At 37.3% G+C, this 22,408-nt stretch overlaps 3 protein-coding genes across 3 annotated transcripts; 2 read left to right on the top strand and 1 right to left on the bottom strand.

Annotated features, from left to right (window-relative positions):
* The first annotated feature begins 3,590 nt into the window (after window positions 1–3,590).
* Window positions 3,591–6,638, top strand: LOC137709424 (protein trichome birefringence-like 43). Its single transcript, XM_068448514.1, has 5 exons — window positions 3,591–3,869; window positions 4,074–4,245; window positions 5,210–5,385; window positions 5,494–5,652; window positions 6,124–6,638. Exons 1-5 carry the CDS (start codon window positions 3,616–3,618, stop codon window positions 6,458–6,460), a joined length of 1,098 nt encoding a protein of 365 aa, XP_068304615.1. The 5' UTR covers window positions 3,591–3,615; the 3' UTR covers window positions 6,461–6,638.
* A 3,280-nt stretch (window positions 6,639–9,918) lies between these two features.
* Window positions 9,919–14,656, bottom strand: LOC137707611 (probable pre-mRNA-splicing factor ATP-dependent RNA helicase DEAH5). Its single transcript, XM_068446518.1, has 2 exons — window positions 11,288–14,656; window positions 9,919–10,589 (listed from the first exon to the last, which is right to left on the bottom strand). The coding sequence occupies exons 1-2, from the start codon at window positions 14,509–14,511 to the stop codon at window positions 10,196–10,198; spliced, it is 3,618 nt and encodes a 1,205-aa protein (XP_068302619.1). The 5' UTR covers window positions 14,512–14,656; the 3' UTR covers window positions 9,919–10,195.
* Window positions 14,657–19,638: 4,982 nt separating this feature from the next.
* On the top strand, window positions 19,639–21,749 carry LOC137749208 (protein trichome birefringence-like 43). The gene is made up of 5 exons (XM_068489321.1): window positions 19,639–19,931; window positions 20,148–20,319; window positions 20,453–20,628; window positions 20,746–20,904; window positions 21,403–21,749. Exons 1-5 carry the CDS (start codon window positions 19,639–19,641, stop codon window positions 21,701–21,703), a joined length of 1,101 nt encoding a protein of 366 aa, XP_068345422.1. The 3' UTR covers window positions 21,704–21,749.
* The last annotated feature ends 659 nt before the right edge of the window (window positions 21,750–22,408 follow it).

Consider the following 22,408-nt stretch of genomic DNA (forward strand, 5'->3'; position numbering starts at 1 on the left):
TAGTATTTGTAAAGTACATTAGTTTTTACAGATTTTATGAAAAAGCAAAATATTTCGCTTCACTTTTCTTGGATAGCCTCTGAATGATTTCCTCAAAAATATCTCTCAATCCTCTCCATCCGCCCAATCATATAAAAAATCCAAACCTTTAGATTCCACTAGCAAACGACACCTGCGCAATGCTGCGGGATTAAAAGTCATACAAACTTTTTGTGTATAGTACTACTTTCATAGAAAAGATAATAAATTGATGTGTATGTACATCCTATTTACATACAAAAGATTTGGTAGTTAGTCCTATTGATAACCTCAGGAGATATGCAAATAGTCAGCCTAACACAAACCATAAGCAAGCTGCCTTGCAATATATGATTTGGGTAGATCTAAACAATTGAACTCACACAGAAAAATAGTAAAAACCTTTTCAATGAAAAATATAAGGAAACCAAGAAAAGGGTTTCACTAAGAACCACTTGATTCCCTGCAAACCAAATTCAATCCTAATTTCCTTGACCAATCGTCTCCTCTGATCCCATCTAACTATTCATCAACATAAGTTCGTATCCTATATGCCATGAAATGCTAAACTTACGATTCACAAACCTGCAATTACAAAATCGAAATACAAACATGAATCAGAAAACCACCAAACATAAATTAATTTCAAACGAAATCTGGTGGGGGTTGCTTCAAACGAAATATCCACAACCCAAATTAATTCAAACGAAATATGCACAAACCAAGCTAAATTAATTCATTCAAATAATTATTTGCATCCTCTGCCCAACCCAAATTAATTCAAATAAAATTTGCATAAACACAAATTAAGAGATCAAACCAAATATACACAACCCAAATTAAGACATTAAAACCAAGCTAATCTTTTTCTTTTGGATTTCTGAGTCTCCCTCGGAGTCGGCGAATCGAGGTGGGCGACGTCAACGGTGAGAAGAAACAGCGTCGTGGTTCGGCAAAGGAGGAGAGAGATGACTTTTAGAGAGAGAAGCCATAATCTTTTAGAGAGAGAATGATAAAAGCAGACAAGATCGAGCGAGAGGGAAGAGAGAGGGAGAAGGAAGAAAAAAAAAGAGGGATAAAATCGAAATTTGACTAAATATGTGAGGGCAAAATCGGATGAATACTATGCTTACGAACTGTATTTCAGTTTTCGTATATATTAAATTTAGAAAACTAGATTATAATCCCTAAATAAGATTTATTTTTCATTAAATTTGGGTATAAGATTGAATACTGATTTTGGTCTTTGACTTTATATATCACCTAAAATCAAGCTAATAATTATTAACTTTTGTTTTGTTTTATTTTTAGTATTATAAATAAAAAGATTTTTACTTAATGTGTATTCAATACCGGTAAAAAATTGTTTAAGTGGCAACAATACATATATGTTTATATGCATGTATAGAAATACATAATTTGTGTACCTATGCATACGTACATAAATATACTGATATATATATATATATGCATCTATATATACATTTGTGTACCTATATATATGAACTTATGTATATATGTGTACCTACATATATGCACCTATATATACATTTCCGCACCTATAAATATGAACATATGTATATATGTGTACCTATATATATATATATATTCATGTACCTTTATTATGTATATTGTTTATTGTGTATGCTTATTAGTTTATTTGTTTGGTTTTGTGATTGTCTGTATAAATTTTTAGGCCAAATTTTTTTGGAGGAGGATTCTCTCCTCTCCTATTCCCATCCCCTTCTCTCCCCTCTTCTCACATGTCGTTTTTTGTCTTATTGTCTTTATAAAAAAAAAATCAACATAAGATGTTGACGTGGTTAAACTGTAACTGTGAAAATAGGAGGGGAGGGAAGGGGAGAGAGATTAGGAGGGGAGAGAATTCTCCTCCAATTTTTTTTTCGTGATCCCTGTGGTGACACGTCACTTTCGATGTGACCCTCGTGGTGAAAAAGCTTTTAATTAAACCATCGTGGTGGGCCTTGTTAGCTACTGAGGTCCAAATCCAAATTTCTGTTAGTCGTCCATTAAATAAACTCACGTGACTATCACATGAAGGGTCAAATTCGTCATTTCAATCCAAATTACATCATATTCAATGGACATCTAGTATAATTTAGGGTTTAACTGAAATTAGATTTTATAGAAAGAAAAAAAAGCTTGAACGAGAAGACTGAAACTAAACCTGTAAAACCACGTCAATGGCTAGGAGAAGAGGTGAAGGTGAAGTCGTGCCTAATTTCTTAGGTATGATGTAATTTCGTTTGGAAATCCTAATACTCTAATATACCATTGTTTTTTTTTTTTTTCAATGCCAACACATCTTTGATCATGAGTTAGAGTCTTAGTCTTACTTGAATTTTCATTCTTGTATCAATTTGTACCAATTTGAATGCATAAATACCTTTCAGTTTTGTCTTTAATTAGTAATGTGATTTTATGCAGGCCCTAGTCGGCCAATACACAACCTTTAAATTTTTTTCTTATTCTTCTTTGAATTTTAATTCTTTAACTTTCTTATACTCTTGAAGTTCATATGCAAAGGGCAGACCTGAAGATTGAATTTTTTGCAATGCCTTTCACCCATTGTCTTTAATTCTATAATGTCTTTCACTCGTCTGAATGCATATATACTGCATTTCACCCATTGTCTTTAACTCTTTAAGTTATTCTTGTGCATATGTGATTTTTCTGCATTATATAGATTGAGATACATGTGCTATCAAATTGGGGTGATGGTTAGTGACGGTGGAGGAGGTCCACTAATGGCTATGGTGGTGGCTGGGAGCCTGAGATGAAATACGGGAACTATTGGGTTTTTTATCTTTACAAGTTTCTTTTATTTGTAATTTTATTTTAATTCAATCATGTTTTTGTCCTTTTATTTTATAAAATAAATAAACTTAATTTTGACTGATCCACATGTGATAGTCACATCATTTTATTTAACGGAAGACTAACGGAACTTTGGATTTGGACCTCAATTGCTAACAGGACTCACCACAGGAGTTTAATTAATAGCTTTTTCACCACAAGGGTTACATTGAAAGTGAAGTGTCACCATAGAGACCACAAAAAAAATTTGGCCAAATTTTTATATAGTTTAATTCTCATTCGCAAAATATTTTAAAAAGTCTTCCTTTTTTTTTTTTTTTTTTTTTGAACAAACAAAAAAAAGTATTCCATTTTAAATTGCTAAATTTGATTTGTAGAAATAAAAATTCCTCTTTTTAAGGCCTAATTGATGATAAAGTTGGGAATTTTAGAAAGAAATTTGAAAATAATAAAAGTGGGCAGAGGTATTTACTATGATTGATAATGAGTTTTAAAGTTGGGGACTAAAACTAGATTTATAAAAGCATCCCGGTTATAATGAAAAAATAATCTTCTTTAGGTCCTTAAGTGTAAATGCCGCTTTCTTGGAGTACATCATCTCTAATCCACAAAATCTCCAGCCAAAAATAAGAAGAAACATGTAATTTCACGTGTATATATACATACTACATGCATTCTCACCCCTTAGCTAGTCACATACATTGTGAGACTCTCCAACCTCTCTCTCTCTCTCTCTCTCTCTCTCTCTCTCTCTCTCTCATGGATAATTTTGCCATCGGCACGTTTCTTATGGTGCTCTCTCTTCTGCACCATCATGTACACGGAAGTCGACAGTACTCTAGTGAAGGATGTGATCTTTTCCAAGGAAGATGGGTTTATGATGAATCATATCCTCTCTATACTTCATCACAATGCTCCTTCATAGAGAAGCAATTCGATTGCCTACAAAATGGTCGTTCCGACAAATTCTATCTCAAATTCCGATGGCAGCCCACTCACTGCAACTTAACAAGGTATATACATGCAAGTGGTAGATTGTCCTGATGGTTAAGACCTTTCTTCTTGATTCTTGTAAATTCAGAGTTTAAACCCTCCGCCACTTAGTATCCGTGGCTACATAACCCTTTGCTGCATGCTTTCTTCAACTTTTAGTTTCATAAGTTATAATCACTACAATTTTTTGTTCTTTTTTAATATTGGTGTATATATATGTATAGGTTCAACGGTGAAGATTTCTTGCAAATATTTAGAGGAAAAAGCTTCATGTTTGTTGGGGACTCATTGAGTTTGAACCAATGGCAATCACTCACTTGTATGCTTCATACATCCAATCCACAGACTCAATATAAACTCTACCGGACAGGAGGACTATCCACATTCGCCTTCCCTGTGAGACCATAGATACCTCTCTATTTTACCTTCTTTTTAATTGTTAATGCATTTCTTATATTTGTTGTCCTACTGTTGCACTTTATTTTAACCCTAGCTAGGACTAGCTGGGGAAATAATTTTCTTCACATCAACTGGTTTTTGTCCCTTATTTCACCGTTGATTTACTGAATCAGGTGGCTATAAACAAAACATGAAAATGATAAAAGGAATCATTTTCCTTCACGCTAATGCATAATTCTTTATTTTTTGGGTCTCATAAAGTTATATTAGTGTCCATGTAGTGGGTCCTCCCTAACCATAAAAAATAATAGAAAAGATATGTAATAATTCATGCATTAGTCTACCAGCAATTAAGTTTGGAAATTAGGTACGCTTAATGCATGTGAACTGGAAAGAGCAACTGCAAGGCTGGAATTTATTTAGTTAGGGATTCCATGGTTTCAAATCTCTTCCCCAAAATATGGCCGCAGCGTCAAAACTTGACAGTTGACAATAACAAGATATAAACAGATCGGGAGGCCCACCTTTGATCCCTAGCTACCAGCCACGAGAATAATATTTACGTTTACTAAATTTGTTCAGTAAATGATAACATAGTTCTCGTTGTCTTATTGGTTATAGATAAAATTAAAAAAAGCTAAATTTGAATAAATGATGACATGGTTCTCATATTATTTGGTAAATAAATTTTGCAAGTGCATGATTACTCTGACTTAATATGTGTTGTCTACGTATTTGATTTAAGTATCACCATGTATGAGGATGTAGAGTGTTGTCACACATCAAATAATTAAAGGACATTGCATGTGATTATAAAGAATCGAGTTACTTCTCTTATTGTTGATTAGTTTTAGAATAGAACCTCGGTTTTCAATACACATCGGTTATTAATGATCCTAGCTAAAATAATTTGATGTCATCAACTAGTTCTAAACCCGTATTGTTCCACATCTGGCTGCAGGCATACAATATGAAGGTCATGTTCTCTCGGAATGCATTTCTTGTTGATACAATAAACACAACTGCTGGTCGAGTTCTTAAACTCGACTCTATCGAAAGTGGGAAACTGTGGATGAATAGTGATGTTCTGATCTTCAACTCATGGCATTGGTGGCTTCACACCGGAAGGAAGCAACCGTAAGTCCTGTTTTCCAATACCCTATGCTAGCTAACGGCTTAAATAATTAAATTTGCAAATTTAGCTTGTAAACATGTAGTTAAAAAATCGTTAAGCAAGTATTGCAGTTGGGATCTAATTCAAGAAGGGAGCCGTAAATACAAAGACATGGATCGCTTAGTTGCTTACGAGAAGGCGCTCATGACATGGGCTAGATGGGTTGCTACCAATTCGGAATCAACAAAAACAAGAGTTTTTTTCCAAGGCGTTTCCCCAGATCATAATAAGTAAGACTAATTTCATGCCCTAGCACATTTTTTTGTAACGTAACCGCATTATACTATAAGGTCTGACGTGTTATGTCATTAAATTATGAATGTCAACCTTGATAACACAAATTTTTATTGAAATGCACAAATTCAGTCATCAGGTAAGAAATCTTGCCGCTTTCATCAGATAAGGAAACATTGTTATAGGGGTGTGATATCCACACACTTATTTTTTACTTCTCCTACATCTTTTTAGTTTTCGACTGTTGGATCAGATGAATTGAAGAAGATCAACGGACATAAATTAACAAGGGGTGTGTGGATAGTACAAAGGGGTGTGTGGATAGCATACCCCTTGTTATATTGGTTTAGGGTTTAAGATCAATTAGCTAGTGTTTTACCTTATTTTAACACAATGCTCATTTTGTTTACATTTTTTCTGCAACCTCTTGTTTTCCTTCTCATTCAAGTTGTGTAATATTTTGTCAGTGGAAGTGAATGGGGAGAGGCAACCTCAAGCCAGTGTGAAGGGCAAACGCAACCAATGTCGGGTGATGCGTATCCGGCAGGTTCACATCCAGCAGAGGTAGTAGTAGAAAGAGTGCTGCGTTCTATGTCAAACCCAGTCTATTTGCTAAATGTCACAACCCTTTCACAACTAAGAAAAGATGGGCATCCATCTGTGTACGGTCACGGCGGTCACAGGGACATGGACTGCAGCCACTGGTGTCTAGCTGGAGTTCCTGATACCTGGAATCAACTCCTATACGCATCTCTGATAAAAAACAAAACCAGTTACGATGTGGACTCGGAAAATTATAAATAAGATGTAAGCCCTCAGGTTCAGTCAAATTGGCGATTCCATCCAATGTAACAAAGAAAAATATGGTTTACATAATAACTGAAACGTACCAAGGCTACAGGTGGCAATTATTGAATGGTTAGTATGATAAGGAGAAATAAGGAGAGAGGTAGAGGATTGCCACCTAGGTAAGTTAGTTAGAATTGTTGGGATATAACTGATGTAATCCATTACAATTGGTCTCATTCAATACAATTACCCTTTCTTCTTCCGCTCGCGTTCTCTCTAGTTTTTCATACTTTCTTGCTTCCTTCATTCTTCATCTCTGTAATTTCTTCATACCTCCATGATTTCTTCATACAATTGCTTTTGTTATCATTACTTACGGAAGCATATGATTTCAACTTATCAGCATCATCTTTGTTCATCAATATAAAGTAACACGGTTGTGAAACATCATACAAAATAAGCAAAATAAGTGTATAAACAAAAGTCTCTACCCCGACCCGATGAAAAAAAGAGGATCACTTCTTATGGACTCGTTGAGAATGATTCTGATCTAGTGCATGGCCTATTAGAAGCAGAAGGCACTCCGGTAGGATCCTCACAGACAGAAAAAGACTACAAACTACTACAATTAGTTTGACAATGATCGAGTGACATTGCTTCTTCGGTCTGAACCAAGGAATCCCTTAGATATGATGCAAAATGGGCGTTTTTCTTAGCAAGAATTATTGCAGTAGGATAATGGCTAGGAGGAATTTCTTTTTCTGCTTTTGTGTTAAGTGTATTTATTTTTCTTAATAAATGATTTGCTACAAAAGGATTTTTTTTTAACGAACGTGTCACAATTAATTACTCCTATTTTTGTTTTTATTTATTTTTTTTAAAGACAAAGAAACAAATTCTATTTTCTCGCCTATTTACTACGGCAATGAAGAACCACTTAATAGGAGTAATTAATTTCTTCTAAAAGGAAAGTGTGCATCAAAATATTGTGAAAAAAACCACTTAATACTATAGTTTATTGGTATTCTACTTCACTTGTAAGTGAGAGGTTTTGTGGATGACGAGTTCAACACTAACTTATTCCCTCACTCCGTAATATACATCAAGGATTTGAGTATACTTCGATAGTCCAAACAGAGAAGATATATCGAGGCCGGTAAAAAAATTAAAATGAAAAAGAGTAGCTATAAGACATACAAATTAGATATGAACCTCAACCTACTAATAATGTGTTCATTTAACATATGAAATGATGCTTACAAAGATAAAAGGGTAAAAGCTATACAAAGCGCCATGGTTAAAACCTTGTCATAAAAAATCCAGTCAATGAAAGAGTATCGCAAAATCCAATTACAAAATAAAGCACAATAGTTTAAACTACATATGTTTTATATCGGTGATGGAAAACAATCATATACATACGCACTCATGAGCAGCTTCAACCTCCACCGATTTTCTTGCCACACCAATTCTCCTCCCCCAAGCTCTAAAAAAACACTTCAAAATGCATCCTCTACACTTTTGATGTAAAAGAAAACTAGTACAATGATAAGTTTAATTCCATTAAACCATGCCCTCTCACTCTCGTTCAAATACAGTAAAAGCTAGTTAGATACAAAAATGGACACGCTTGATGACGATCTTTATCGTAGGTATGTTTACCATTGTATGTGAGAAAATATTAACAAGTGTGTCTTCTTTGAGCGTCTAAATAGCACTGCTATTTTAACTAGTCCTTTTGACAGCCACTGCTAGACTGACAACATATGATATTTTTTAAATTACGTCTCTTTGATTTTGTTGTATCAGCTTCGTCATGTTTCTCCCTAGTGAATGAACTTGCCATAATACTCTCATTCGAACTCATTGTGTTTGGTCAAGAATTTCGCTGGGAAGGGTCTCTGGCACGAGCACACAGCTCCCCGAGGAGTTGGCACTTTGGTTGTTTGTCGGGCTCCTGCTTGTCGGGAAGCTGCAAGAGAAGAACACAGTTAGTTCTTAAATGTGCCTTTGTGGGGCCTTAGATATAGGCATTGAGGCTCACAAATAAAACTAACTGAGTGCGAAGACGTGCCACTGCCATCTCTGTATGATAGATGTAGAACAAGTGTATTTAAGCCGATTACTTGCGCCCCAAGTTATTCTAACTTCTTGTTATCAAGGGATTGTCGTGGATGGGTAAAGTCCACATGAAGTTCTTTTTTATGCCTTGAGACCAAGGACTTTTAGTTCGTTATCTTGTATGCTTAAAGGGTGGAGGTCCATATTTGGTTAAGTCATCAGTTTGGTTCCCATTTAGCCTTTTTAATGATGGTAAACCACTATGAAAGCCAGATCTGAGCATTGATGGGATTTTGGGTCGTCAAAAGACTAGAAATGATTTGAACATATACTGGGAAATGCATAATAACGCCAGATCTATTGATTTTAAAGACAAAACAAAGAGAACCGGGCAAGATTTCACCTTGTCGGGCAAGGTTTAAACGTCTTGCGGTCTCTTCTCCTTGTGGTTACAGGGGATCGAGTACTAAAACGGGGTGAAAGATGAACAAATTTACATGAGAGAATCGATACTACAACATTTGGGAAAAGTAGCAGAGCTTTTATACCAGACAAAATATGTCTTTCTAAGGGGAATCTATGGCTAAAAGGGTGCAGAGTCTGGACAAAGCACAACTTTCTGGATATTTGCTTGACTGAGAGGCAAGTTGTATATTTGTTTGTTTGATTGGTTGAGTGTCTTTGTTGCTAGGGCCTTTCCCTCTTTTTATAGACGAATTAGCCCAACTGCTTGTAGCTTTGTTCTTACCCGAAAGCAATTGAAGGGTAGTGACTCATCAGTATTTTACCCTTTCTGCCATTCAGAAAGTGTTTTTGGGCTGAGAGTAGGTTGATTTCCATCAGTTGTCACTTCCCTTGTAAGCAACTAGCCTTTGCATTGATGGGGGAGTACCATTTGGTTCTGAGATGGACGATTTGAGCTTGGTGTGGGGCCTTGAGCATGCCTTCCTTCTTTAATCTTTTTGGGCCCTTCTTCCTTTCGGCCCTAAGTTCAAATGTTAACCCAAACACATTGTCTTCGAGATTTGGAGACCTTCCACTTATAGATAGAACGTACAACCAACCACACTACAAAGTGACATTTTTCACCCTTTAAATCAGGAGAAAGTCTAAAGACACAAAAGGGTAAATCCTCGCTCAGGTATCTCTCTTATCCCATATTGAATTGCCACGGAACGAGAGATAAGAAAGCGAGGATATACCTCTAATTACACATAAGAATGCTTAGAATGTAACATCTTCCCTAGATGATTTCAAGTTTTAAACTAGTAAATAGGAACTAAAATAATGTAGGGTTTGGTTGGTATCATTCGTTATCATTGAAAACCATAAATTAGAACCAAAAAGGTTATCAACAACCCTTTAGATTTTTCGATCCAATCTGGGTAATTTTAAGCGAATCAAAATAGGGAAGACACAAGTTGAACATTAAGAAAATAAATGGTACATCAAAATTCATGAGTGTGAGCAGAAACAGTCTAACAGACCTCAACATTCAAAATTCAGGTACAAGACACATATACTAAACTCGTAGAGCAACTTTCTCCATAATTACCATTCACGGTCCTCGTCCTCGATGTTAAAAAAATTTAGTTGAGGAATTACAAGATATATACAGAGTACACTCTGATGCAAAATCAATACAAGACCACGACCGAGTTCATGCCGATGGAGCAAATGAAACACATATCAAGCACGACGCTTACTAAGACGCCAAGAGTTCGGTTCATGGTATCTGTCATATAAGGGTTCAATTCGTTCCTGACGCTTGCGCTTACTCATCTTTGTGGGATCTGATACTTTGAAGAACCTTGGTGCCAGTTCTACTAGCCATTTGGGGTCAACGACTGTCACCTCGCGCATGTACTCCTTTGTAGTCATAACCAGCTCATGGTAGATGACCCAATCTGGTTGTCTCTGGAAGAGAGCACTGCTTGGGTGGATATAAACTGGCTGGTTCTCGACTAGGGTTCTATAACCCTCCTGTGGGTCCTTTCTAGCACCATGGAAGAAGAAACCTGCTGTAATTGCCTTCCTGATCTTTGTAAAATTCTTTCCTGCACTGACCACGTCCAATTTATACCTGAAATCCACAATCAGTAGTCAGATCGCAATTTCATCTTCAAATCCTAATACGGAAATCCATTGACCAGTCCTCTACCTTACATGGTAAAATAAACCAAAACAAGGAAGTGATAGTAGAGACGTTACATTATAGTACAAACAAACAAGGACTCTGATGCTAGAAGTGTAATGCTTTTTACGATGATGCTACATTGTACTATCCTGGCGTTTAAAAGATGATGTTATGACAATTGATGAGGGTCCGATCCCTTAATAGCGGAGGCCAATGCGCCTCCTCTATCAACTGTTCCAAGATGGGAAAACAAAGAGAGCACGTCTTAAGGAAAAATTACCGTGGCAATTAGCTACAAACAAAATGGAAGTCACAAAGATAGTGCACTACTCCCTAAAAAAAAGCAGTGAGCAGGTACTGGTGAGATAACTCTCTGAAAAAACAAAGTCAAAGTCACATGGCAATTCATAATGTCCCTCTCATGTATCAGATCTGGACTGTTAGACATAAACTAGGCCTGAACAGCACTCAGCGTTTCCATCACGTAATAATAACTGTAATTCTAAAGATGCAGTTAGGAAAAGACTGAAAACCAGAACCTTGCATACACGTGAAATAAAAAATAAAAAAATAAAAAAATAAAAAAAAAAGAACCAATGCGACCACCACATACACAAGCTGCAAGATGAATGAGAATTACATACTTGTCCATGATGCTCAGAAGTTGTTTTCTAACATCCTGTGCCCTCCTCAAGGATCGAGACTGAACAAAGTTCTCAAAACACCATGGACCTGAGAAATTCTTAGCTTTCCAAGCCTCATAGACTGCAAGTAAAGTCAGATGGTCTCCCTCTGGCTGGAAAAACTTAGCTCTCTTCTGATCAGCCTGGGCTTGTTTTTCCCTAGGCCTGTAAAAGATATTGCCTGTCTGAATCATTGCAATGATGGTCAAGATCTCATCACTACATCCAAGGTCTACACTAGCGAGTAGCATCTTAGATAACGGTGGATCGAGAGGAAACTCAGCCATCTTCCTACCCAATTTGGTCAGCAGCCCCTCCTCGTCCAGTGCTCCCAAACTGTACAGTTGTTCCATGGCAGAAATGAGTGCTTGCGGTGAAGGAGGATCCATAAAATCAAAAGACAGGAGATCATTTATCCCCATGGCTTTCATCGTAAGTGTAGTCATCCCAAGATTTATCCTCTGGATTTCTGGAATTGAAGTAGGGGACATCTCATTACGGTATGCACTCTCAGTGTAGAGGCGGTAACATTTCCCAGGCCCTGTGCGTCCAGCACGCCCAGCTCGTTGCTTGGCTGATGCTTGTGAAATTGGAGTAATGACAAGTGAATCCAGCCCCTGCTTTGGGTTATAAACATTTTGCTTTGCAAATCCAGGATCGATGACATAAAATATCCCATCAATAGTCAGTGATGCTTCAGCAATATTAGTAGCCACAACCACTTTCCTCTTCCCTGGCGGGGCAGGATCAAATATCCTTGACTGCATTTCACTAGGAAGGGCACTATATACTGGTAGAATAATTAACTCAGGAACATTTTTACCAAGACCCTTCATCCTCTCATAAAGAGACTGGCATGCAAAATCAATCTCTTCTTGTCCAGTCAAGAAAAGAAGGATGTCACCTTCAGGTTCTGTTAAGTGGATTTGTAGGACAGTAATTAGAGATGCATCAAGGTAGTCACTTTCTGGCTGCTTGGTGTAGAGTATCTCGACAGGAAACGTTCTCCCGGGGATAGTAAATATGTTACAGTCGAAGAAATAACCTGAAAACTTCTCTGCATCCAAAGTAGCAGAGGTGACAATCAAACGAAGATCTGGTCTCCGGATCAGAAGCTTCTTCAGTAATCCAAAAAGAACATCTGTGTGGATTGTCCTCTCATGAGCTTCATCAAGCATGACCACAGAGTATTGGGAAAGGTTCTCATCAATCAAAATCTCCCTAAGAAGCATACCATCGGTCATGTACTTGATGACAGTATCTGGTCCAGTGCAATCCTCAAAACGAATAGCATATCCAACTTCCTCCCCCAAACGACAACCAAACTCTTCAGCCACCCTCTTGGCTACAGACATCGCAGCAACCCTACGGGGCTGTGTACATCCAATCTTTCCCTTTGTCGTGTAACCCGCTTCTGCAAGATACTGTGTTACCTGGGTTGTCTTACCAGAACCAGTCTCACCAATGACAACGAGCACTTGATTCTCATTCACCGCCTGAACCAATTCTTTCTTCAGCTTGTATATAGGCAAGCTCTGCCTCTGTTCCTGAATTGATAGCTTAGACCTCTGCCCAAAGCTGATGGTTTTCCCAAAAGCATCCTTCTTCCACTCGGGCATATCATATGCAGACAAACCAACACCTCTAAGCTCCTGGGCAAGATGCCTCTCACCAGTCTCTGGCATTGGATCTTCCCAGGGACGATTCAGATCCTTTGGGATGGAATCCAACATGGTTCTTTGCTGCTGCTCTCGCACTTCTCTACGCTCCTTAATGAGTGCAGACTGAAGTGCAGCTGCACGACTCAAAGACCCTTCTGGATTCTTAAAGATTTTTACAGGGGACATATCCACAGAATACCTGGTCTGCCCATTTAAAAATGCCGGCTCATCCTCATTGATCTCAATCTCAAGCTCTTCCTCAGCTCCCTCTTCTTGATATAGCATCCCATCTGCTTCATCATCATACATTGGGTACTCTGTCACACCCAAAACACCTGAGGCAATTAACTGTTTGGCTTCCCACTTCTCAGGTGAGCTCATTCGCTTCAATGGCCGGCGCGATGGACCAACATCATCCTCTTCCACAATCCTAATCCCAGAAAGACCAGTCCTAGTCACAGGTCCGTCTCTGGACACCGACTTGTTGGTCCTATGAGCATCCTCCTCTGAGCTCTTCTTCAACGGAAGCAAATCCTTCCCAGAATGCTGATCAACATCCCTCATTGAAAGGCTCAACTTCTGACCCGAAACAGAAATCACCTTAACATAAACTTCCTGATCCCTCTTCACCACATCCTTAGCATTACTAATTCGCCGAGTTGCCATCTGTGAAACATGAACCAAACCTTCCTTCCCTCTCAAATCATTTAACTGAACAAAGCAACCGGTGTCCATCACTCTCGAAACCCTACCCTTATACACCTGGTACAATTCGGGTTCATCGGAAAGGTTCTTTCTAGGACCATTCCCCCTATCCCTATTACCTCTCCTATCATCACCATCTTCTCTTTCAATTCCATTCTCTTCGTACCCATCTCTCTTAGGCTTATCGTATCGATCTGCACGCCTCCCTCTTTCCCCATCATCATCATTATAATGTGAATCTCTACGCCTCTCGTCTCTATCATGCCTATCCCTTCCCCTGCCTCTCCCATCTCTTTCCCTACCTCTGTGCCTATCATGATCTCGATCTCGATCTCGATCTCTATCTCTATCTCTATCTCCATCCCTATATCTATCCCGACCCCTCCGCCTATCGTCTTCACGCTCTCCGTCCCGCTCCTCTCCGCCTGAGTGCTTCTCCCTAGTCTCCATCTCAATTTCCTTATCAATCTCCTTAACTCTATCTCTATTATCAGCAATAGCCAAAGCCTTAAACTTGGTTTTCTTACCTTCAGAAGCGCCGTCTTTCTTCGAGGCGTCCTTCTCCGGCTTCGGCTTCGGAGGGAGGATTGCGTGGATGATAGTGAGGAGTGTACGGACAAAATAGTCGGGCATCTCTGCGCCGTTCTCCTTCAATCGGGCGTCGAATTCGTCCACCGTCTCACAGCTCCGTCCGATTTCGGTGATGAACTCCGCCAGAACTTTGTCCCCAAACCCTAGATGCGTTTCGAGCTCTGAACAGACTTTGGAGACCAGCGAAAGGTACTCCAACTTCTTCAGACCGTCGTCGGCGGCCGCCATTGTTTCCGGTGGGATTGACCGATTCGAAGACGAATTATAGCTAGGTTTTGCGACGAATTGGATATAAAGGGGGGAAGATTTTCAGTGGTTATGGCAATTGTTAGGGTTTTTGGTTGCCAGTACTTTTGATTTTGGTCGCAGACTCGCAGCGCAGCACAAAACGGCATGTCGGTTTTGTATCCAATAATTAAACTTAACAAAATGTGCTAGGGGTTTCCAAAAAAACAAAAAAAACAAACTGTGTTTGGGTCGCGGATAGCCCCAAAGCGGGTATTTTATTTGGTTACTTGGCCCAAAAAGAACTCCACACGAATTATCAACTGGGTCTGGCCTTTTTGACTGAAAATCCGAAAAGACGACAAATCAAACTGGACCGAATTAAACTGATTTTTTGAGACATTCAAGATCGACACATGATGTCATAACGTAACTATACAACAATATAGAAATTCAAACTAGATTCAGTATTTTAATAAAACGCTTAAACAAAGTACTTCTGTAGGCTCGCAAAGTGAAGTACTGAAATGAAAGATAAATAAAGGCAAGGAACCTAGTCACTCCAGATGCTCAACCCCAATACAGCTACATTTGAAGTCCTACGTAGGTAACAATACATGTCAGCCAGCCTACTAAGCGGTACTGCACTGTGGGAGTGATGTACCGATGGGGGTGGTTCAATATGGAATTCCAAACTGAAAATAGGATCTCGAATCCCAAATCGAAAATTTTTGGGACATGAATTTGAAGACTATCCCAAACCAAAATTTTGGTATTCCTAATTTTTGGGATTCCCGAATATTTTCAGTATTTCGAGATGGTTTGATATTCCCAAATTTCATACAAATTGAAATAGCAATCATTCATATGGTTAAATTAACATGCAACCAAAATAAAATAAGTAACCAACCCAAAAGAAAAGAAAAAAGTTACAAACCTAATATGTTCGAAAACTAAAAATACAATTTTGTGTTGAAGAAATAGACACATTTATGGGAGGTTCGTACCAGCATTGTTACTACCTGTAGACCACACCAATTATATTGCTACTAGTAGTTAGCTAGCAACAATTCAAATGTATATAATATATATATATATATATATATTTTATTTATTGTCGGTTCGGTATGATATAATAAAAGATTGAGTAGACAATACCGAATCCCGTACCGAAATTTCAGGATCGGTTCTATATTTTATCCCGAAAATTTTGGGAATTTTGGTTTGAGACTTTTTTGGTTTAGGATCGGGATTTTTTTTAGTTTGGTTCAGAATTTTCAGAAATTTTTTCCAGCCCTATGTACTAAAGCAAATAAAACCCAAATAAGCTTTGAAGCTTGTGTGAGCAGTAAGCAAAACTGTGGTTCACAATATTACTAGGATTCACTAAGCAGGCTATGCTATAAAGACGTAAGTACCAATTCACATTTTCTCTATCATAGGTTTTCTAACAATGCTAACACATCCTAAAAACGTTTTTCCCTACAGTCATACATGTCATCTCTAGTTTTCCTAGATCAGTAATCCTCTCTTCCATACATAAAACAAACCATAGAGCTAGGATGACACAGCTAGGTCCAGGCCTACGCATTATAGGATTTCGAGACCCCTCATGAAACTTTAGCATGAAAACATAGTCCTAGAACCACTCAATGGAATTTGACAAACATGATTCATTAGATCCCAAATTTGAACCACTCAACCAAAACCATATGAGAATTAGGATTCTAGAACAACTCAATGGAATCCACATAATATGGTTTTTCGTGGGTCGCTCTCTCACAAGAGGAACCTTTGGGAGAGATTAAGGCTTATTGCTTAAATCTAGATCTTTGAGCAACGATCATCATTAACAATTGAGGCAGTGATTTTGGTGTTTATACTGGTTTGTGCACATGACAAAGGACTGAGTAAGAAGCATTTTAACGTTTGTTTGAGGTGATTCATAGACGTGCTTCTTTGTTGACGATTACAAAATTATTAGAGAGCGAAGTGGTCCTTTTCTCGTGGTGCATTTACACTAGTTTTATGAGTTGCAACATTTTGATCCTCGTAGGTCTAAATTTTCGAAATGGTTGGATGTAGGTTCTCTGCGATTAACGAATTGTATTGGTCTCATGAGGAATTTGTAATTGTGAATTTGTGCTTTTTTTGTTAGTATGTATGACCTCTCAGTTATAAGCATGCATACCTTATATATGTTCTTGATCATGATTAGCAATATTTCATTTGATTAAAAAAAAAAAAAGAATATTGCAAATCATTTTCCCATTTACGTGAAGGATTCACTTTTAACCTTTTGAGGAAGTATCGATATGACGTATTATTGAAGATAGCATTCCTGTACAAAGAGGAAACACTAGAAGCGAACAGTAGCTGGTAAGAGCATCTCTAACAATTTTGTTAATTTTTTTCTAGTTCAATGTGTTAACGCTAGTCTCTTTATTTTTTCATCTCAAACAATACTCTCTTTTTCAACAAACTTTGCATATTTTATTATCAATCAATTCAAAAAGAAAAAACCCAACCTACTCATTTTCTAAAATTATCTTCTCGCCTTTGTTTTTTCTTAATTGGCACACGGGTTCCCCTTGAATTTTATTATTTATTTAATATTTAGCTTATGTTTATAGGCTTTTTATTGAGTATGTTGGAGATTAGTTTTTAGAGTTGGCTCTTTAAATTAAACAAGTTTTAAGTGGTTTTACAACTTATCTTGGCAATGCTTTAGGAGATGATGAATTGAATGAGTGTGACTACACATAAGACTTGGTCATCGAACCACCACTAACGTAGTCTTCCCTTAACCTGCACAAGACAATTAAAAAGAGCCAAACTAAACAATATTGCTGACGCTATGATCACTATAATGACATGTTGGCAAATGTTCATAATTTTCTACAAGAATTCCTCACTCAGTCATCATTTTTCCTTCAATTCAACACCGATATTTGAGCTTTTTCATAATGACTTGTTGGCAAAGTGTTATCTTCTATAAGAACACCCAACCACTGCTGACGCTATAATCCCGCCCCACGACAAATACATGCGCCCCACTCCGGCGATTCGTCAACGGCTCCGACTCCAGTTAAGAGTAAGCGTGTTATATTGGCCATAAAATTTAGCAAAGTCATATAAAACAAGCGGTGCAATATCAATGTCATACAAAACTTCCTTCAAAGTTTTGTTCACTGTATATTCACTGTATATGAATAAACAGTGTGAATTATAGAACAGGAATTAGGCCCTAGGGTTTGGTTTGGAGTTTGGTTTGGACGCATATGTGGTCAGCCGTGGTTAATTTGATCCCTAGGGTTTGGTTTGCTCCCTAACCAACGAGGTTTGTTTCGGTTTCTTCAGAATCCACTGGCGCAAATTATATTTGATTATATGTGAATATATATTCAGAGAAGAGGAAGGGAGCAGTGACAGGAGTAGTCAAAGATGGGATGATCACTGGAGTAGGAGTCGACGACGAATCGCCCTTGTTGTCGGGAGTGGGTGTGGGTTTGTCGTGAGGGTGAGATAAGCAGTGGTTGGGCTTCCTTAATATGTACTATATGGTCATTTCACAGAATTAAAACTTTAATTTAAAAAAAAAAAAAGTGAGGTGTGCTTAGATAAGATGACGTGTTTAAATAGAAAAACTCCAAGGGATGTATTTAATTAGAATTTTGTAGGATTTTAATTTTTTTAATGAATCTAAAGATATTCAATCAGGATTTTAAATTGTTATTTGAAATTCAAACTTTATTCAATTATAATTTTAAGATAGTTTATTAAAATACTTAGAAATCTAGGTGTATTCAATTAGGATTTTAAAAAAAATTGTAACATTACAGGTGTATTCAATTAGAAATTGATTTTAAAGAATTTGAGAAAGTTGAGGAATTAGATGAAATTGGAAATATTTCGTAGTGTATTTTAAGCATCTACAAATCTCACATCTTCCCATGAGATTTCAAGAGAATTGAATGAAATCTCTACAAATCAATTAAACTCCATAAAAATCCATGGAATTATAAATCTATTAAAGTCTCTCAAATTCTCAATTGAATACACCCTCTAAATCAAAGCCAAATTAAGAGTATTTCTAAAGGAGATGTCAAAACTTGCATATAAACGTACAATAGTAAAAAAAAAAATGAAAACAAATTCTCTTTTACTAAACCTTCAGTTTCTTAGGAGCTAAGTCAATTAAAGGCAAAAGCTTCTGATTTCAAATTTGGTAGCAAACATCAAGTTTATTTTATGATTTTTTTTTAATATATGTGATGCAATTCATAATAAATGTTGTTGCGTGTTTAAAGAATTTGATTAGTTGTCTCAACAATTAAACTCCACAAAAAGATAAAAAATAAATAAATAAAATTACAGAATGACATTTTTATTTAACATATCAAATGTATAAAAAATTGTACAAAATATCAAGTTGTGACATAAGCCATTAAATATCATGAGTTTCATATAAAGATGCTCTAAGTAATCCAATTTACTCTTGAGTTTCATGTACAACAATATAATCAAACCCAAACCTTATCATGTTAGGGAGGACCAAGGCCACTAAGAAGTTACAACAAACGAAACAATAAGGGCATCTCAAACCCAAAAACTAAAAACAAAAAACAAAGAAACAAAAGAAAAAAAAAACAATAAGGACGTGCTTTACGCTCTATACCACTCCGCGAGTATATATCTTTTTCACTTTTAAAGATCAAGTGGCCCAAATTATTGTCTAATACAACATCCATATATTATTCTTAAGAATATATACCTGGTGATCTCGTACTACATTTTATTGGTTAATTAGGGTGCGTTACTCATTTCATTAGTTGTACGAAACCAACAGGCTAACAGTTTTTGACATTTAGTACTTCATCAATCCGTGTTTTAAGAGAAAAAAACAAAGGCATCTCTTTGAAAGGAGTTTCATTTGAATTGGTAGGAGTTTCTTTAGTTATTAAATTCAAGCCTTTAAATAAAACAAGAGTTAATAAAGCAATTTAGCAAGACTAATACACAAATTTATGGATTTTAATACAAGAGCAAAGGAAGAACCACTATTTAAACTCACGTGGCAAACCAATAGATCAGTTCTAACCAAGAAGTGATACATTCTCGTTCTAACACATGGAGACTTACATTTCCGTAACTGTTGCAGTATTGGTTTTCTGTCTTTTGTGTCAAATCCAAGGGAAAGTTGCCTTTGGTGGAGTTGATAATATTAATGCAACGAAAAATGTTGTAGGGATTGGACGCTGTGACCTTTTCCAGGGGAAATGGGTTTATGATAGGTCTTATCCTCTCTACACTTCAACTGACTGTCCATTCATAGAGAAGGAGTTTAATTGCCAAAACCATGGACGACCGGACAAGGAGTATCAGAAATACAGATGGCAGCCAACTTCGTGCCAGATACCGAGGTATGTATTTACATACGGTTTGTTCGATCTCTTTTCATCTTCTTTGAGGTCTCGTTGGTAATTATCTTATTGCACTGTGTCCCTAATACAAATAATCGTCTAGCTAGATTGAGCATCAAAAGCCTAAACCTTAACTGCAAGTCAGATTACTTAATGAATACGCTTGCGATATGCAACTTATTACCATGTTTGCTTTATCATCATTTATACGTGTAGGATCACTGGAAGAAGTTTTCTTCAAAGATTGAGAGGGAAGCGCATCCTGTTTGTAGGAGACTCACTGAGCTTGAATCAATGGCAGTCTCTCACATGCATGATTCACAAATCAGCACCAGAAGCTAAGTACGACCTAGTCAAGATTGGAGGCCTATCTGTACTCAAATTTCCAGTAAGACTTAGCTATCGAGATATATAGCTTTCCCCTTGTGTCGTCAAATTTTCTTTTATTTGCTATATTAAGCCAAGTGAGATCAAACTGACAACCTAGTTATCTTAATCCTAACGCATCCCCCACTGTGAAGGCATACGACATCTCGATCATGCTCTCGCGCAATGCCTTTCTAGTGGATATTGTCCTCGAGGGAAGCCGGCGTGTGCTAGTGCTCGATTCGATTCAAAGTGGAAATTTTTGGAGTACCTTTGACGTCTTGGTCTTTGATACATGGCACTGGTGGCTTCATACCGGAAGGAAACAACCGTACGTTATAGATCATATGATAGTATGTTAATTGTTTTGGATTCATCAAGTTGGTAGAAAATACAATATTGTTATAAATTGTGCATGTTTTGGTGGCAAAAATGTATAATATTGCAGGTGGGATTTTGTCCGATTCGAGGGACGGACACACAAAGACATGGATCGCATGGTGGCTTACGAGACAGCTCTGAGGACATGGGCAAGATGGGTAGATTCCAGTGTTGATTCTACTAAAACTCAGGTCTTCTTGCAGGGTGTTTCTCCAGATCACATGAAGTAAGTAATTGTGCAGGCAAAAATTTCTCCCTTATAATCCATTACCATGTGAATCGAACTCTCGTTTACAAGTGAAGAAGAATACTAGTATATCATAGTACTGATTGCTTAGTAAACCAATATTTTAATTTTGAACTTATAGGTCAGTTCATGAATGTTTTATTCAACTTCAGTTAATAACAGAAAAGGAAATATATAAAGATAAACAGTTTTTACCAAAAAAAATCCTTATGTAAAATGTTTTTTTTTTTTTTTGGTCAATTACTACTGCAAATTAATTAAGGCTAAAGTAAAACTTCATATCCAACATTCACTCTTGGACTGCCAGATGAGTTCATATGTATCTACGTACATTTAGGTTAAACTTAAATGTGTAGCATAGGAGTTAGAATATGTATATATGGAGCATATTTGGAAGTTCTGTCTTGATTAAGCATTGTTTCCCATAACATATTGGCCTGATCTTTTTTCTATTTGTGCTAAAATATGATCATCTAGTCCAAGAGAATGGGGTGATGCAAAGTCGGAGAACTGCCGAGGACAAACAGAACCAGTGTTGGGGTCACATTATCCAGGAGGTTCACATCCAGCAGAAATTGTCCTAAAAAAGGTTTTGCGCACAGTGTCTAAGCCAGTTCATTTGCTCGACATAACAACACTTTCACAACTAAGAAAAGATGGTCACCCTTCAGCCTATGGATACGACGGCCGCCGCGGCACGGACTGCACTCACTGGTGTCTTCCTGGTGTTCCAGATTCTTGGAATCAAATTCTAATTGCAGCACTCTTCCAAAGCTGAATTGATATTTTTTTTTTTTTACTTTTGATTGATGAATGATAAATCATTAGGCTAGCAACCAGGAGCTCCGTATTGCGAATCGAGATCTTCTTCAGATCTTTGTGTCTAGAGCCCAAGGATCAGGAGATCCGGACCGTTGAAGAGAGAGATCTGAACTATTGATTTGTGTCTAACGGGCTAGTAGAACGGGTTCATAAATGCCACATGATTTAAAATAAGTGGTTCAAATCTTGTAGTCCTTAGGCTCTAGACACAAAGATCTTTCTTTGGAGTATTGCTTCATTTTTCAGTAAGAAAGTGTTAATTAATGTTTCATCTTCTTTTTTTTTTTTTCCTAATTGGGCCCAACTTTCATTTTTCCACAAACATCAGGTGTAAGACCATAATTTTCACCTTCCTGGAACTATGAACAATCAAATCAACTCCACCGGTACTAGCTCGGAGTGGGCATAGAGTCACACATATCCTCACGGGGAGATGATCCAATCAGATGGTTCCCCACACGATCATAGCTTTTCGCTCTGCTCACAGAAAGATATCTCTCCGAGCGGAGTGGAGCGACATGGCTACTTAGTTGAACCAATTGTTCCCACTCAAACGCCAAATTGCCATGTCCAATCGATGCAGCACATATTCGACCATATGGGGTGCCGTTCAAACTGACTGGCATAGCAGATACTCCGCCCATACCATGTAGAGGACAAA

The sequence above is a fragment of the Pyrus communis genome, chromosome 11 (assembly GCF_963583255.1).
Source record: "Pyrus communis chromosome 11, drPyrComm1.1, whole genome shotgun sequence".
Taxonomy (NCBI): Eukaryota; Viridiplantae; Streptophyta; class Magnoliopsida; order Rosales; family Rosaceae; genus Pyrus; species Pyrus communis.